We start from the raw sequence: 17,555 nt of genomic DNA, 5'->3' as shown, positions 1-17,555 counted from the left end.
CATACACATATGGTATCCTCTCTCCTACATCATATAGGAAGCAGGCATTCTTAGAGGTGGAATCGGAATTCCCTCTCTAGTCACAATTGGTTTATCTTTGTTAAAGAAATTCTTTCTTTTCTTAAGCAACTTCATTTTTCTGACTCCTTACGCCTATGTATCTCAGCAAAAACAAACAAGACAACCTTTCGGTAATTCTACTTGTTCTATTGGTCAACTCTCATCCTATACCAGTTCGACTCACACCAACCGTCTAATCACAGCTCTCTACGTATCTGCGATCTCGACCAATACTAGTGTGGCCCACACCAACCGACCAATCAGTTCTCAGTATATGCCAGCTGCCTGACCAATGCCAGCACGCTTTTTCTGACGAAAGTATTACTCCTTATACTTAGTGACCCTACCTTTACAAAATATTATGACAGTAGTTTTCTTAATCAAAATTTCGACTAGTAACAACACAAAAGCAATGCTACCATGTCTGCCCTGCTGGATAAAAAGATAGTTCTTTCATTTTTTTTGAATTTCTTTACCATGCAGTAAACAATAACGACCAGCATCATTTTATCTTTCAAACAAGCTCCGGGAGGAACTGATACTCCTCTAGGAATAAGGCCAAAATTCACAAGAGGATTTTTTGGTGTGAAAAGAGGACTTGTTACTCTCCTGGGGATAAGGTTAGAGTTTCGGAAGTGGACCCATCGCTATTTCAGACACTCTACTTATATACGAAATGTTCCTAAATATAACACCTACAGCCCGGTATTATTACAACAGACAAAGTACTTCTGCAGTGTGATTTCATTACCACACTCTTCTTCTGCCTATTTCAGGCTAAATTCCATTTCATGGATTCCTCAGGTATCTCTGTACCTGTACTTCTAGACAGCATAGAACAGGACACTCATTTTTTGTGTTAAGAACATATAACCAATAGTCATTACCAAACTAATCAATAAATAAACCATCCTCTGCTACCAAGAAACTGATCCAGCGCAAAACCAATACCTGATCAGGGATCAATACTCGATAATCATCCCAGAATAGTGGCCCATTCACCCAAATCCCTGATGCGCTGGGAGTCAATTTTTATAGACGTTCAATAGTTTTCCCTTCAAAATCCAATATATTTTGAAGGGAAAATAGTTAGCTTATACATCAACTTTCCTTCTATTTGGTCGCAGCCGCGGCCTGTGGAGGGAGTTGCGGTGGGAAAGGGCGGCGGGGCGGGGGAGGGGCAGTTTGGGGGGTGATAAAGACCGGAATCTGGATGATTGCAGGTAAGTAAACAATTAAATTAATAAAACTAATTTCGTTCCATGCCCTGCATCGCAAAATGCGATGCAGGGCACGCTTTGAAATTCCTGCAATTTAAATGCTACTAGTGGGCCTGCAGCAACTGTCAGTGCCACCCGCTTAAGTAGCCTCTAAAACATGTCTTAGGTCTGCCATTGCAGCCTGTGTGGGCAGTTTTAAACTGCCATTCCAACCTGTAAAAATAAACCTTTTGTCAGGCCCAAACCTGTCTTTTTAATACACATGTTTCCGCTAGGGCAGACCCAGGACAGGCCACAGGGCAGGGTGTAGTCTAGTTGAAAAGTTGGGAATGTACCTTTTGGTTTTATACGTCCTGGAAATTAAAACGCGTACAGTTGTTTTTCAGTACTGCAAGAACACAAACTTACACATCATAGACGATGCCTTTCAGACCATAGATCAAGATCACCTCTAGCTTCCCAATATTGCTGGACCTCTCAGCTGCCTTTGTCACAATGGACCACCCTGCCATAATCAACACCCTGGACTCTCAAATGAGATTCAACAGCAATGTTTTTCACAGGTCTCCCCCTAAATTTCCAATAAACACCAATTTGTGTACACGGGCACCTGCAGATCTCAATACATACCTATCTCATGTGCAGTCCCCCAGGATTTAATATAGTCTCATGTAATTCTTAACCTCTACGTAGAGCCCAATAGGTCTTCCATTTCTCACAGATAACAGCATCAAGATTCACCAATACGCAAATGATACACAACTCTACCTAAAATGTTCCTTTGCTCCAAAGTCATCCAAGGATTCAAGCACTGTTTGCACCTCATCCAGATCTGTAGGTCTACCACGTACCTGAAATTCAAACTAACAAAGACAGAATTTTGAGTTATTTTACAAGAACAAAAAGCAAGGATTGCTCAAAGCTGGCTCAATGATATGAACCTTGATGGATTCAAACCCCACTTTCTGCATATGCCATGTCACTTGGGTTCACCTTGGAAACCAACTCTTCCAAATGCAGTCATGTACAACTAACTCTAAAAGTCATATGTTGTCTCCCAGTGAAAGCAAGTCTCAAGTGCAGTATCTACAACAAAGCTTGCGGTTATAAAGGATCAGATTAACAACTTTTAGTCGAATCCCACCACACACTAATGAGAAATCACTGCTCCACTACAGCATGCCACATAATGGCACCTTTAAATGGCTAAGGCATGGAGGTAAATCATAGCAGTCCAGGCCCCGAAACTTTTAAATTATTCAAACTTGCTCTTTAGAGCAGAACCAAACTACACAAGCTTCATAAAGCTATTTAAAATCAATCTATGCAATGGAAGTGCACACCAGAAGGGGTTGCAACCATAGTTCCTTCTAACATGCATGCTTGCACACACACAACATTCATGAGCCCCATACTTAAAGCACAAGAGAGCTCCAAAAAAAACAAACGGTCTCTTTCTTGGTGAAGTGCGCAGCACATTGGCAAGGCTTATTGGAAGAGTAGCTGATCTGCCCTGGGCACATTGGATTTGCCAAACTGCACTGTGCACATACAACCTTCCCTCCTCTCCCAGTCAGACTGAGGAAGAAGAGAGGCAGCTTTAGCCCCCATAATGTATATGTACAAATACCATAAATAAATATCTTTATAAAAATAAATTAAAAAATTGCTTTGCCAAGCTGTGCATTTTCAATACCCTGTCACTCTGGACACATCACATATAAACAATGAATATATATGCCTTTGTGTAGTGTAACAGGTGCCCATTTAAAGTGCTCCAATGCCCTTTGGCCGAATTCGTGCTTTATAACACTGAAATAAAACCGATTCACTAGCAACAACAGCATTGAATGAATGTCTGGTATATAGCATGTATTTATTGAAGTGGCAGTGGTCTGCATTTCATTCACAGTAGGGGTAGCTGTACCCTTTATGTGACTGACTGTTTTTCAGTTCATGTTAAAAATACTCACTCTTAATAAATACCAAATAATCTGATTTGCAAAGGGGAAATGCTTCCGCATTGACATTTTGAAGGCAAGCCTATCGTATTTTAAGCTGTTCTTTTGTTGAATGTTTTACATTCCAAACAAGTTTAAGGGCTCTTAGAGCCAGAGCCAATCCATGTCTCGGCTCTCTCTGTTAAATTCTTGAACGTCCAAATCTTTTCCCTGGTACTTCTGCTATATTGTCTTTATCTGTCTTTAAGCAGCTGCCAGGTTTCTTCTATTTGGAAACAGGCTAAAATCTTACCGCTAGTGAAGAAACCTTCGGCGGATCCATTATCAGCCGCTAGCTACAGACCTAACTCACTTCTGCCTTTTTTCGCCAAAACAATTGAAAAATATGTGAACCAAGTCACTACGGAATTCATCGAATTGAACAACCTCCTTCATATGAGCCAATCTGGTTTCTAATTTTAGCACGGAAATGGCCCTTCTTGAGATTTCTGATTCCATCAAAGAGACTCTCGACTCAGGAGGAAGAGCGGGTTTTTATGTTGTTAGATCGGTCAGGCGCGTTTGACACCTTGTCCCATGATAGACTCCTTCAGAGATTGAGTGACTGCGGAGTGGGTGGCAAGGTGTTAAAATGGTTCTCCTCCTTTCTGGGGAATAGAAGGCGGGAAATTTGGAACCCACCTTTTTCCTCCTGTATGCCTCCCATGAAGGTTGGGGTACCACAAGGATCGATGCTAAGTCCTTTATTGTTTAATTTATACATGACCCTCCTCACTCCTCTGGCTGAAGAGGCGGGAGCCATAATTATATCTTATGCCGACGACACTCAGTTATTGTTCACCTGTTGAAAAGGAGAAGTTTTTGACGGTGAGAAAATCAATAACTGCATAAGGAAAGTCTTTGCCTGGTTTAGTCTCAACCAGCTTCAGTGTAATTTGGCAAAATCAGAAGTGACTCTCTTCAGGCCTCTGATACAGATAAACGGAGGCAGTGGTGGCCGTCTGATATGTCCCCCCCACAGCCTTCGGTGGGGGTAGCCAGAAATCTTGGAGTACAAATGGATGATTCCTTGGACATGAAGAAACAAGTTCAATCAGTGGCAGGAACCTGCTACTGAACTTTGAAAACACTCCGTACATTTCTACCTCTTCTGTCACTCTCCCACAGAAGGACAGTAGTCCAGGCTCCTATTACATCACGACTGGATTACGCCAACGTCCTCTATCTGGGTCTTCTGGAATATCTATTAAGTAAACTTCAGGTGGTGCAGAATGCTGCAGCTAGGGCCATCTTTATGCTGGGCGCTTGTGCCCATATTTCCTCCAACCATAGGAAGCTACATTGGCTGCCTATTTGCTGTAGAATTCAATTTAAGGCTCTGACATTGGCTTTTAAGCTCTGCACGGGTCTGGTGCGCATTACATCAGGAGAAGAGTGAGTTTCTTCTACTTGGCTGGCAGAGTCCTAATATCATTCCAACTATATATGATGCGTGTGCCTAAATTTGCACGATCTCATAAAGGTAGTCGTTCTTTTCAAGTGCAAGTTGCTCACCTGTGTAACAAACTTCTTGACACAATGAGGGAACTATCTGATATCTGGCTTTTTAGGAAACGTGTTTCCATTAAATTGCTGTGCTCTGCTAGCGCCGGGACACTCTTTTCGAGTAGCTGCGCGCTCTATAAATATGTTATAACATAACATAACATAACATAACATAACGTAACATATTGTTATAATTTGTCCTGTGCATGAAAAAAACACAAAGCAGCAGCATAGACCACAGCAGCTGCTGACATGATAAAAGCCTTTTGTTATTTAAACATGTTTGAAAATGAAAGCTGGGCAGAAACACAAATAAGAGTGTGACCCTTTCCAAATCATACTGCTTAAATATGGTCCTGTTAGAACTTGGGGCATTAAGGGAATGAATGGGTCTGTAAGGCTGTTATCCTGTAGGTGCTGATCCTAGAACATCATGAAAAATTTTGCGAAGTCACCATGAAACCACTACAAAGTTCTCATTGGTGTGTGGCATTCAGTGGTGGAATTAAAAAAAAATTACGCCAGGAACACATAAATTGGTGGCCAAGCAGTGACAACAGAAAAGGGGTGTCGTAAAAAGGAACTCAGGGTCAGATGTACGACCTGTTTTTGCATGCGCAAACGTGTTTGCAAACCCGTCTGCGCATGCAAAAACATCATGGGCCATGTGCAAAGCCTATTTAGCGAGTCGCAACTTATTTGCAACTCGCTAAATACGTTTTGCGACTCACTATTTGGATGGGGCTTTCCTTTCCAAATAGAGAGTCTCAAAACCATGTAGTAATGTTTTGCGACCGCGATTGCAGGCACAAAATACTCGCAATTACCATCTACTTAAAGTAGGTGGTGATGCATTCGCAAATGCATCGAAAATAATTTTTTTTAAATTCATCCCGGTTTCCTTTAAGGAAAATGGGCTGCATTTTTTTTTAAACTGCTTTATTTAAAAGCCCAGCAGGCCACCATCCCTGGGACGGCATGTCATTTCCAATGGGCTCACAAATTGTGAGAGACTCATTAATATTAATTAGCCTCACAATTTGCAACCCCTTTGGGAATAGCAAACAGTGATAAAAACACTGTTGTACATTTTTTTTGCGTGTCACAATTTGCGATTCGCAATTAGTCGCAAATGGCAGGGCGCAAAATAAAATGGTCCTACATCTTGTCCTGAGTCACGAAAATCATAGTCTGGCTATCAACTTACACATTTACTTTTTTAAACCTCTGCTGCAAAAACATTTTCAACAAGGACACAACGCAACAATGAACAGAGCTTGATTGGTCAAAAAGACAGCATTTATAACACCTTATGGGGTTAAGGGACTTTCTGCCCAGATCTTTGTGTGCTCAGCAAATATTATGGCAGAATAATAGCAGTGAAATAACTCTGGTGGTTAAAGCAGTAGCTGGAGAGATTTGAATTTTGTGTAGTTACAGTTTAGACTCATAATGTTGCGTAGAGGGTTAGTGTTTCTGCAAAGCAAATTGTGTACCATGCAGATCTTTACTTTATGTAAATAGGTGAGTGGGTTTTTGACACAAATCCTTTAATTACTTGCAGTTCAATCATTAAAATCCTTCCACTATAGCACAGTGAGCTATAAACGAGCATCAACAGACTGCATGCTAACTGTAAGTTATGGGTGTGGAATGTTACGGTTTTCTTTCGCAATTTTTCATATAAGTCTGTTAAAAAGGGTTACAATGTGTAGTAATGGTATCTTATAATTACAGACAACTCCAAGTACTATGTTACATTTTGAATTCTCAATTTATCTTTCTCCCAGCAAACCATTCTTAACATGTAATGTTTACCTTCTTATAGTATGTGCATATAACTTATATTATACGTGCATATATATATACAATATATATGTACAAGGGGTGAAAAAAGTCTAAAACTGCCTCAAACTTTAGCTTTGTTTCCCTTCCATTGGATTTGCATCTAGGTATTAGGTTACAAGCAGCTCGAAGCCAAGATCATTCTTGATCAAAAGGAGGGCTGATTACCCTTTACATGAGGCTTTTGTTTTGGGCCAAGCTGGATTTGTAAATAAGAAAGCTCCTTCACTGACTGCAGATGTGTGCTTGGTACTCGAAGCAGACAACCTGTGGGTACTGCTCAATGTAATGTAATGTAACTGGGTACTTGTAAAGCACACAGCTCCACAGAGTGTCCCGGTGCTAAAAGACCACAGGACAGGTAGTATGTACTCGAAGCAGCTAGCATATACTACTGTTGGAATAGCCAGGTTTTGAATTTCCACCTGAAGACAAGGATGTCCGTTATCTGTCTGAGAGCAAGTGGCAAACTTGTGTCTTATTGTCAGCAAATCACAGTGGGGACAAATTCTGCATGTTTTGCCAGATCCGGCTGTATCCGAGTTCCAGCTTAACCCGTTCTGTGCTCATGACGAGCTCAGCTCGTCATGAGGCACGGTCGCGCTGTGCTCAGCTCGTCATGACCGGTGTGCCGCGCCCATGCGGGGATAATTCCCCTGCTGTGCTGGGTGTTCCATTGGAACTGGCGTGGTTGTGACAAGCTCAGCTCATCATGAGCACAGCCCTACCGCGCTGCATGATGAGCTCCTCTCCCTCTGCAGTCATATTAAATCTGGGTCGCCTAATGACATTATTCCAACTAAAATGGTCGGCCCCATGACTTCCATCCTGAGCCCGCATATGTTGGACGTAATTAACATCTCTCTAACCAAAGGCCAGGTTCCTGCAGATTGGAAAAGGGCGGTGGTGAACCCGATTCGGAAAAAGGCATCCTCTCCTTGGACAGACCTCTCCAATCTACGACCTATCTCCCTCTTGCCTCACCTGGGTAAGGTTACTGAGAGGCACGTGAACACCTATCTCTCTCAACATCTGGAAGCGACGGATGGCCTGGACCACTCACAATCTGGGTTCAGGCCAAACCACAGCACAGAATCAGCCCTTCAGACAGTGACCAATAACATCAGAATGGCACTGGATGAGGGCAGCTCCGTGATTCTGGTGTTGTTGGACCTTTCCGCCGCTTTCGATACGGTGTCTCACACAGTGCTTCTTGACCGCCTAGGTGAGGTGGGTGTGGTGGGAGAGGCTTTGACTTGGTTGAGGAGCTTTTTGACTGGTCGTGTCCAAGAAGTTAGGCTGGGCTCCCACAAATCCACACTAAGGGAGCTCAATAAGGGAGTGCCACAAGGCTCATGCCTTAGTCCTACACTTTTCAATGTGTATGTGGCACCCCTAGCCAACTTAGCTAGATCTTTCGGGTTCACCCCGGTGTCGTATGCTGACGACACCCAACTCCTTTTCCCTTTTAAAACCCTCACATCTGCAATAAAAAGATCTTTTGCAGATGGGATGAGAGCCATAGCAGACTGGATGTCAACTAACCGTCTGCAGTGCAATGTGGGAAAAACGGAGGTCATGTGTTTTGGACAAGCGGCAACATATTGGTCCTCTGACTGGTGGCCCGTGGAACTAGGTCCTGTCCCCACTCCCAAGAGCTCCATCAGGAACCTGGGAGTGCTCTTTGACCAGCAACTTACTTTTAAGGGGCATGTCAATCAGGTTGCTGGTACCTGTTTCCGGGCTATCGGGATGCTGAGACGAGTCTTTCCCTACATACCAGACCATCACAGAAAAACGCTCGTGCAGGCTCTGGTCATCAGTAGGGTGGATTATTGCAACGGGCTGCTCCTCGGAGCTAACGAGGAGCAGCTCAGTAAATTGCAAATAATTCAAAACACAGCAGCAAGGGTTGTCCTGAATGCTCCAGCCAGGACCCCTTCCAGTCCCCTGCTGATGAGACTCCACTGGCTTCCAGTTAGGAAGCGAGTCCATTTTAAGATCTTATGTACCATCCATAAGAGCCTGACAGGAGAGGGCCCGAAACATATGATTAAGATCTTCCAGCCCTACATCCCGGGACGACATTTGCGCTCCAGCCAACAGCAGCTCCTGCAGACACCAAGAGTAAAGAAGACCAGACAAGGTGGCCGTGCATTAGCTTATGCCGGCCCAACACTCTGGAATTCTTTACCCCAAGAACTCAGGTCAATTTCCAGCCATCTGAGTTTTCGGAAGAACTTAAAAACGTATCTGTTTTCTGACAAATAAATCACTTCCCGGCCTCGCTACCCTAGACTAACCACTCTCTTGTAACAGCACTAATCTGTGGCACAGTAATAGCGCGGAGATACCCCTTCGGGAGTCTAATCTGGCGCTCTATAAGAATATAAAATAAATAAAAATAAATGATGAGCCAAGCTTGTCATGAGCACCGCGGCGCTGCACGCACCCCCCACCCTCCAGCACAGCAGGGAAATTAGCCCCGCGGGGAAGGGGTTAATAATGAGTCACTCGTTTTGGGGACTGCTTGCATCAATCCTACTGTTCAGTAAAATGTTTTAATGGTGCATTCTTCTGAGTCCTGTCCTTTTTTAAACCAGAGATCTAGGTGCAACAAGAATAAACAATTCATGCCTTGAAGGTTTTTATGGCCTTACAAAACTGTCTCAGGGCCCTATTAAATACAGTTTTTCACTCTTGTGGTGAACAAGAGTTTGGAGTGGTAGTTGCAGTTGCCTTTATATTTGTGAGTGCAGTGCTGCCAAGCATAATCAGTGCCTTGGTGCACATAACCTTGACTGCAGTCAAATTCGTTTCCATTTTTCTCAAGGTCATAATCTTGTATTTTCATTTTGGTGTATTCTACAAAACAAACCACCTCGAACACTTCTACCTCTGATATTATCATAGGGAAGACTTTGCCCCTCTGTGCACAGCCTCACCTTCAGCCCCCACCTTTCTCCCTGACAGTGAGACAGCAGCATTTCTAGGCATGATCCTCGAATTCATCTCTGAATGTGAGTCGACTGATCCACTGTCCAGTACCTCTCTGGCCTCAACAGCTGTGGCGGAGAGTTTGCTGGGACATCTCTCTGTGGTCTGCCTCTTCTACCTGAAGCTGCCTTTCCATTCAGAAGCGGTTCCTCCTCCTACAAGTGAGGTGACAGTAGGGAAAGGAGGGGCATTATCACAGATGCCACTCTGTAATAAGTTCTTACAACAGAGTAGTTCCATCATTTTCTTATTACAGGTTGGCTGACATCAGAATGCAGCTGCAATAACAATATTATTAATACGCTGTCATAAAGGGATTCCACATCCTTGGATCTATGATTCCACACCATAATTCTAAAGGTCACAAACGATGTCATTCTTTCTTTAATGTTGCAATACTACTTAAAATATTGAATTGTGATTGTCTAAATGATGTATGTTGCACTCACTGACAAAATGTATGCATATCAGTTTCAGATGTATGTCCTATCTGAACTTCCTTTGTCTGAATTTCTTTCCATTTTAGGTCTTCTTTCTTTGGTTTCACTCAAAGGATATTATCCAGTCTTTTAAAACCATTGAAAGGTAATTCAACGTACTTTGCTGATTCACTTGCGGTTGTCCTAAGATTTTCCCTATTCATAATTATGTTGTATAAATAATAACTGAATTGAAACCTAAAACTGTCAGTAAACATAAAACATAAAAAGAGAAATGTGTAAATGTTCCTCTGACGTCCTTATTAACACTGAGGCCTTTGAGCACTGTCTTGTGAACTCGTGAGTATTCAAGTTTTTAATGGAGGTAAACCATTGTTTATTCGATTATTTCATGGAGATACTCTGAACATGTGTCTGGAGTTCATACACTGTCATTGTCAAATAGGCATTAGAAGCTTGGAGAGTGTTGAAATGCAAAAATATCACTATGGTGCGTGTTCTTTACTGATACCCAATAATTTGTGAAGCTATGAAGTGCTGGTATTGGCCTCTAAAAGCATGAACAATTATGAGATGGAAACATTCTCATGTCATTTCTAGCATCTTTGAATTATGCTTGTTATGCAAAGTGTACAAAATTATGCCAACCTGCCATGTTGCGTGATTTTAAGTTAGCTCGGAAAAAAATCCTATTGCAGGAGCATCAAAACAATGTAAACAAACAGAATGCAAGCAGCTGTTATTCATGGCACTTGTGTTTTCTGGCCTATATTTCAGCTATATTGCATACACACATCCATTTAGGGACATTTTTCATGATAAAATATAGCACTAAATGCCAGGTTAGCATTTTGCATAATTTTGGGGATTCTTTCTGAAATTGTATGCAATTACACAAAAAGAAATTATGCCATTTTCCCAGAACCCTCCTTAAGAGGTAACAGAGACTGGTACTTCAAATCAAATCAAATCAAAAAGTCTTTTATTCGATTAATCATTTTGATAATCATAAAAAGTACACAAATTGTTTAAAACACATCATCATGAATAAAGCGCATTATTGTTATTACAACACATTATTACTGTTCAAATTAAAATAAATGAATAAATGAGAAAGAAATACATTGGGGTTCGCAGAACTTGATAAATACAGATATACAGATGTTCAAGTAGGGATCAGTTCTATAGCTTTGCGAGTTGATAGGCTTAATTTCAAAAACATAGCTAAGCTTTTTGCCACATATTGAGTATCAAGCTGTTGTAGCGCTAAAAACGCCGGGCGACAGGTCCTCAACCCCATCTGGCGCAGCACTGGTAAAACCCAGCGCCTACGTATTTCAGTGTAATAGTGGCAAAACAATACTGTATGCATGGTTGATTGCGAGGATACTTTATCACAAGGACATTTCCCCAGATCATGAGTCCAAGTTGACATTTTTGGGAAAGAAACCAAACGAAAAAACAAATTAAATCGAAACCTGGTTAATAAATACCTTTCGTGATTAGTTATGTAATATGTAAGGTAAGGCTGTATGCCTGGTGACACTTGAACCATCAGAATATGTACATTAGATTGCTTGGAAACTTCACCAGGCAAGCGCAATTCCCTTAAATGACTGAGACATAGGTTTTTCAAGGATTTTCTGCTTATCCCACTGATAGAAGATGGCTCGATTATATACTCAGTGAGATCCAGGTCTTTCAGAAAATTAACTGGTACTTCAAGATGCTCATTAAAAAGGTGGGAAGAAGTTAAATGTTATAGTACTATCATCATAGTCGTGCCTAAAGGGATGGTCATATGTTCGAGGTAGTACCATGTCAGTTAGAGGCCTGTCAACTAGAAAAGAACTGGAATTGGGTTTGAGGTATGGCTAGATAAAGCTTTAGCTACTTCCAGGCAGCATGTTGCAAAATAAAGAACTAAATGGAAGACTAGATAGAGGGCCTTTGGATCCACCTTTCTGACCATCTGATAGAGTGCACAGATCACCCGACTCAGTTTACCATACTCACATGGGCCCATAAAAACAAAGAAAAACCAAAGGAAATGATGGACGGGGCGTTAACAATACAAGCATTCACCCCCAGTCAACTGATCTGGGTTTAATCCATCACCGTTCTTTAGCCCACTCTGCCACCCCAGTTCAGACATGGCCATATGCAAATCAGGCTGACCCTGTGCCTCATGGGAACAGTCCAGCCTGAACTGCCAAGCCATGCCTTCCCTGGACCGGAAACAAGCTACCGAGGACCGGTTTCTGGCATTTCAGCCTTCTTCAGCCCGGCTTGCTTGAATCCAGTGGCAAAGTGAGCAAGGGACTCACGTCTGAGCATACCCTGCCAACTTAGGGCAAACAAAGAAAAACCAAAGGAAATGATGGACGGAGCGTTACCAATACGAGCACTGACCCCAGTCAACTGATCTGGGTTTAATCCATCACCGTTCTTTATCTCACTCTGCCACCCGAGTTCAGACATGGCCATATGCAAATCAGTCTGACCCTGTGCCTTATGGGAACAGTCTAGCCCGAACTGCCAAGCCATGCCTCCCTGGACCGGAAACAAGCTACTGAGGACCGGTTTCTGGCATTTCAGCCTTCTTCAGCCCGGCTTGCTTGAATCCAGTGGCAAAGTGAGCAAGGGACTCACGTCTGAGCATACCCTGCCAACTTAGGGCGAACAAAGAAAAACCAAAGGAAATGATGGACGGAGCGTTGACAATACAAGCACTCACCCCCAGTCAACTGATCTGGGTTTAATCCATCACCGTTCTTTAGCCCACTCTGCCACCCCAGTTCAGACATGGCCATATGCAAATCAGGCTGACCCTGTGCCTCATGGGAACAGTCCAGCCCGAACTGCCAAGCCATGCCTTCCCTGGACCAGAAACAAGCTACTGAGGACCCGTTTCTGGCATTTCAGCCTTCTTCAGCCCGGCTTGCTTGAATCCAGTGGCAAAGTGAGCAAGGGACTCACGTCTGAGCATACCCTGCCAACTTAGGGCGAACAAAGAAAAACCAAAGGAAATGATGGACGGAGTGTTGACAATACAAGCACTCACCCCCAGTTAACTGATCTGGGTTTAATTCTTCACCGTTCTTTAGCCCACTCTGCCACCCCAGTTCAGACATGGCCATATGCAAATCAGTCTGACCCTGTGCCTCATGGAAACACTCCAGCCCGAACTGCCAAGCCACGCCTTCCCTGGACCGGAAACAAGCTACCGAGGACCAGTTTCTGGCATTTCAGCCTTCTTCAGCCCGGATTGCTTGAATCCAGTGGCAAAGTGAGCAAGGGACTCACGTCTGAGCATACCCTGCCCACTTAGGGCGAACAAAGAATAACCAAAGGAAATGATGGACGGAGCATTGACAATACAAGCACTCACCCCCAGTCAACTGATCTGGGTTTAATCCATCACCGTTCTTTAGCCCACTGTGCCACCCCAGTTCAGTATGGCTATATATAAATCAGTCTGACCCTGTGCCTCATGGGAACAGTTCAGCCCGAACTGCCAGCCATGCCTTCCCTGGACTGGAAACAAGCTCCCGAGGACCGGTTTCTGGCATTTCAGCCTTCTTCTCTTCAGCCCGGCTTGCTTGAATCCAGTGGCAAAGTGAGCAAGGGACTCACGTCTGAGCATACCCTGCCAACTTAGGGCAAACAAAGACAAACCAAAGGAAATGATGGACGGAGCATTGAAAATACAAGCACTCACCCCCAGTAAACTGATCTGGGTTTAATCCACCACCGTTCTTTAGCCCACTCTGCCACCCCAGTTCAGACATGGCCATATGCAAATCAGTCTGACCCTGTGCCTCATGGGAACAGTCCAGCCCGAACTGCCAAGCCATGCCTTCCCTGTACCGGAATCAAGCTTCCCAGGACCGGTTTCTGGCATTACACCCGCCTTCAGCCGGGCTTGCTTTACTCCAGTGGCAAAGTGTATCTATAAACAGGGGAACCCGAACATCCCAAAGGCATCTGGGAATAAAGCAAATATAACAAAAACAGTGCCCATGGTAAAGGTTTTGAACAGTATAACTTAATTATAGAAAAAACACCACTAATTGTCCTTTCCTTACCTGTAATAATGGTCACTTGCACTTGCTCTAATCAGTGATTTATACATTTCATTGGGACCTATACCACTGATTTACCAATCCTCATCATCGGTACCTAAAGTCCTAAGGGATCAAAGGTGTTAGAATAATTGGTAGAATAATAACATGTGCACTCATATAATAACCACAAACTCAGGAAAGGTTTAACTCTTTATCTAAATTTCTTTAAAGTCTTAATCCAAATATTAAACATCAGAAATCATTCAATCAGGAAAATAATGATCAGAATGAGAATATGCAGAGATTTTATAAAGCAAACTTTACGCATTTTACATTAGGGTGGGAAGAGAGAAGGAAACAGTACAATGACATACCCACATTGAATATTTACCTAAAATGGTGTGAAGAACTAACCCTGGTCACGGGTCATTTTAAAGGACAGAAACCCCAAAAGTGCAGGCACCATAAAGGCAAGCAGGTGTAGATCAGAATCAGGACAGGTAAAGCCCAATTGGATCAGGACAGGACCACCACAGGCTAAGACCGGCACCAGCAGTTAAAGTTGCAACACCTGCGTTACTCCCTCTTTGCAGCTAACAGCCAGAACCCGGTAAGAGTTATCGATCCCTCAGACAAAGTGCTTCGCCAACACTTCAGCTCTCAAACCCCAATCTGGGTTTTGAACCTTCTGACAGAGGGCTCCGCCAGCATCTCTGCTTCTGATCACCTATTGAGTGCGTTGGGTAAGTGACAGGTCAGCTATTCAGACAAGTCGGACAAATTAACTAGCTAAGCCTACTCTAGTTATACTATTTTCCAGGTCAGTGTACCACCCCCCAATGTTGCAAGTGTAAGGATCCCCAATTTTGATTGGACAAAGGGATGAGGAGAGGTCATCACACCATATCAAAATGAAACTTTTAGAATGAATATTAATGTTTGCGTTCCCGCCCATCAATTTATTTTCCCATGCACTTTTATTCCACCCAGCAATGAATGTAACAATATCAAACAATGTATTTATGCTTGTACATTCCAGCTTCTTCTTGTGGGGTTGAGAGTTCACGCTCTCATGAACATCATCTGGTAGGACAGTAGCTGGCAAGAGTTCAATGCCACAGCTTGAGTTTTCTTGCAAACTTTGCACATGCACGGTGTGCGTTTCAAAATGGAGCCACAGATACATTTCAGGCCCAAACACGAGCTGATAGTAAAGCAGAAAAGAAACAGTTTTAGAAGAAAGAACACATGAGTGCACTGTATACCGCCTATCTCTTCTCTATTCCCATTGCTTTATTTTTAACTATTGCGTTATAAATTAGGCAAAATGAACAGCTTGGCAAAAAAAGCAGTGCAAGCTTCTTGCATGTGAGGACATAGAGCAGCCATCTTAGTTCTAGTGCGCAGAAGTAAAAGATTCCCTCCAAGCAAAAGATATGTCATGTCACGTGAGTGTGACAGACGCATGCGCAGTAAGAAATCCTGCGTAGCAGCAGCCATTTTAGTGCAACCGGATTATGGTTAGTAAAAACACATAGACAAGCTTCACCTAGCTGTCATGTAATGCAATATTAATAGGACAAAACGTGTAGATTAGTACATTAACGTTATGTCGTGAGGACTAAATACAAGCAAGTCGCATTACGTGCGAATCCTTGCTACATCACATCTATATTATGGGTATTTGAGCAGCAGTTGTGTTAGTTCACCTATGAAGTAGTTCCATTGTTTACAAATGACAGACACCCTGTCTTAGCCTGGTGTAACAAGTAGAGTCCGAGGAGGAGTAGATTGTGAATTATCTTATAAATAATATCAGAATCGGTTTTATAATTGTGAACTTTGTGACAAAAAGAGCTTTACATTGTTAACACCAAGAGACCTTCTTACACAGACCTCTAGTTTAGCATGGGATAGCAACGTCTTGTTTTCATTGCATACATGTGTAATTGTATATTTAGTGCATAGTTGTGTACAAATGCCATTGCTTTCTTTGCCTTAAAGTAAAAACACTAGATAGACATTTATTTATTAAATGGAAATGTGTACTTTTCTAAGTTCTGAGTTTGTCACCCAAGTTACTTCCCTCAGTAAGCCTTTTTTTAACTGCTTTGTCTTGCTGCTCAATTATAATATACTAAATTAGTATATTTGGTGCTCAGGTTGGGTTCAGTAATAAGGTGGCCTATGGTGTGGATCTTTAAAATTGTGTTTAGAATATCAATTTCTCTGAATATCAAAATCATATTATTGAGGGTGGCATAATGTTAGCAAATGGAATATCATTGTTATGCATGTTATTTTTATTTGTGTATCAATAGTATTGACGTTTAAAATGCCTGCAACTCAAATGTTATTATATTCAATATTGTTTTTATTATTATGTAATGTTTTTCTTAATTTAGTATTTGAAATATAACAGTTTAGAGATTATAACTGTTTACAGATTATGTAAATTAAAATGTCACAATTTTACATTTTTTTTTATATTTTTATTTCATCGAGGTTTTGGTTAGGAGGTTTATTAAAAAATATTGTGTTGACATTTTGGTTATAAAATATTACTTTCATTATAGTTTGAGAAAATGTAAAACACTGCCAAAGAATAATAAAAAAAAGAAAATTAATTAGATAAGAACTTAATTTTATTTCAGGGAATATAATTGTAGTTGTAGTATGTGGATTAATAGTTGGAGGTTGAGAGTCCACCACAAGGAATAAATCCACAAACTTGCTAACATAAATCAATTTCCATAATTTTAACCCAGGCTCAGCCCCCTGATACAGAGCAGACTGGCTTAACTGGGAAATATGAAAAGTATTTAGCAGTGTTAAAACAGCTAAACAGTCAAAACACAACATAATACAAATTCCACATCCAATTTGGAATGACAGAGAAAAATGTAATTCGTAAAATGACACCAACTTGACAGAAAATTCAATCAGGGGAACTGGATTTCTGTAAAGGATTTTAGGCAAAGGCACCGAAAGTAAAGTGCCATTCAGTAGTCATTGTTTATTGTTGACCTGAACCTGATATGATTTCAGACTGATCGCGATGGAGCATGGGGTGGATACAACAAGCAGGTTCATTCCGGTCAAAATGATCCAGTGAGGCATGGTTGCAGGCTGTATACGCTGACGTCCTCTGAAAGCTAAATCACTGCTGAACATGATCCTGCTAAAAGCCACTGGCTTGGCAGGAAAAGCTCAGAGTGGGGAACATTCAAGTGTCTCAAACACCAAATTTCTGCTTTGGAAAGACACTTCAAGATTTGACACCAATGCTGTGAAATCCTGCTAAGACTCCTGAGGTCTAGAAAGTCCATAAATGTTCTAATTCTAACTTGTCAGAGTTTCTAGAGCAGCTCCACTTGGTCATTACTTAAGGCCTGATTATGAGTTTGGCGGTCTTCCTGA

The 17,555-nt window shown here is 42.1% G+C and overlaps 1 protein-coding gene across 1 annotated transcript in view; it reads left to right on the top strand.

The window, feature by feature from the left end:
* The window catches only part of LOC147725422 (proton channel OTOP1-like), a 300,787-nt gene that overhangs the window by 148,125 nt on the left and 135,107 nt on the right, over nt 1-17,555 (top strand). The window contains exon 3 of the mRNA XM_086964530.1: nt 10,155-10,213. Within this exon, the coding sequence (XP_086820656.1) occupies nt 10,155-10,213 (59 nt within the window). The remainder of the gene's footprint in view (nt 1-10,154; nt 10,214-17,555) is intronic.

This window comes from Lissotriton vulgaris, chromosome 3_2, assembly GCF_964263255.1.
Source record: "Lissotriton vulgaris chromosome 3_2, aLisVul1.2, whole genome shotgun sequence".
In the NCBI taxonomy this organism is placed as follows: Eukaryota; Metazoa; Chordata; class Amphibia; order Caudata; family Salamandridae; genus Lissotriton; species Lissotriton vulgaris.
Note: the sequence above shows the minus strand (reverse complement) of the source record. Positions and strands in the feature narration are given on the sequence as shown.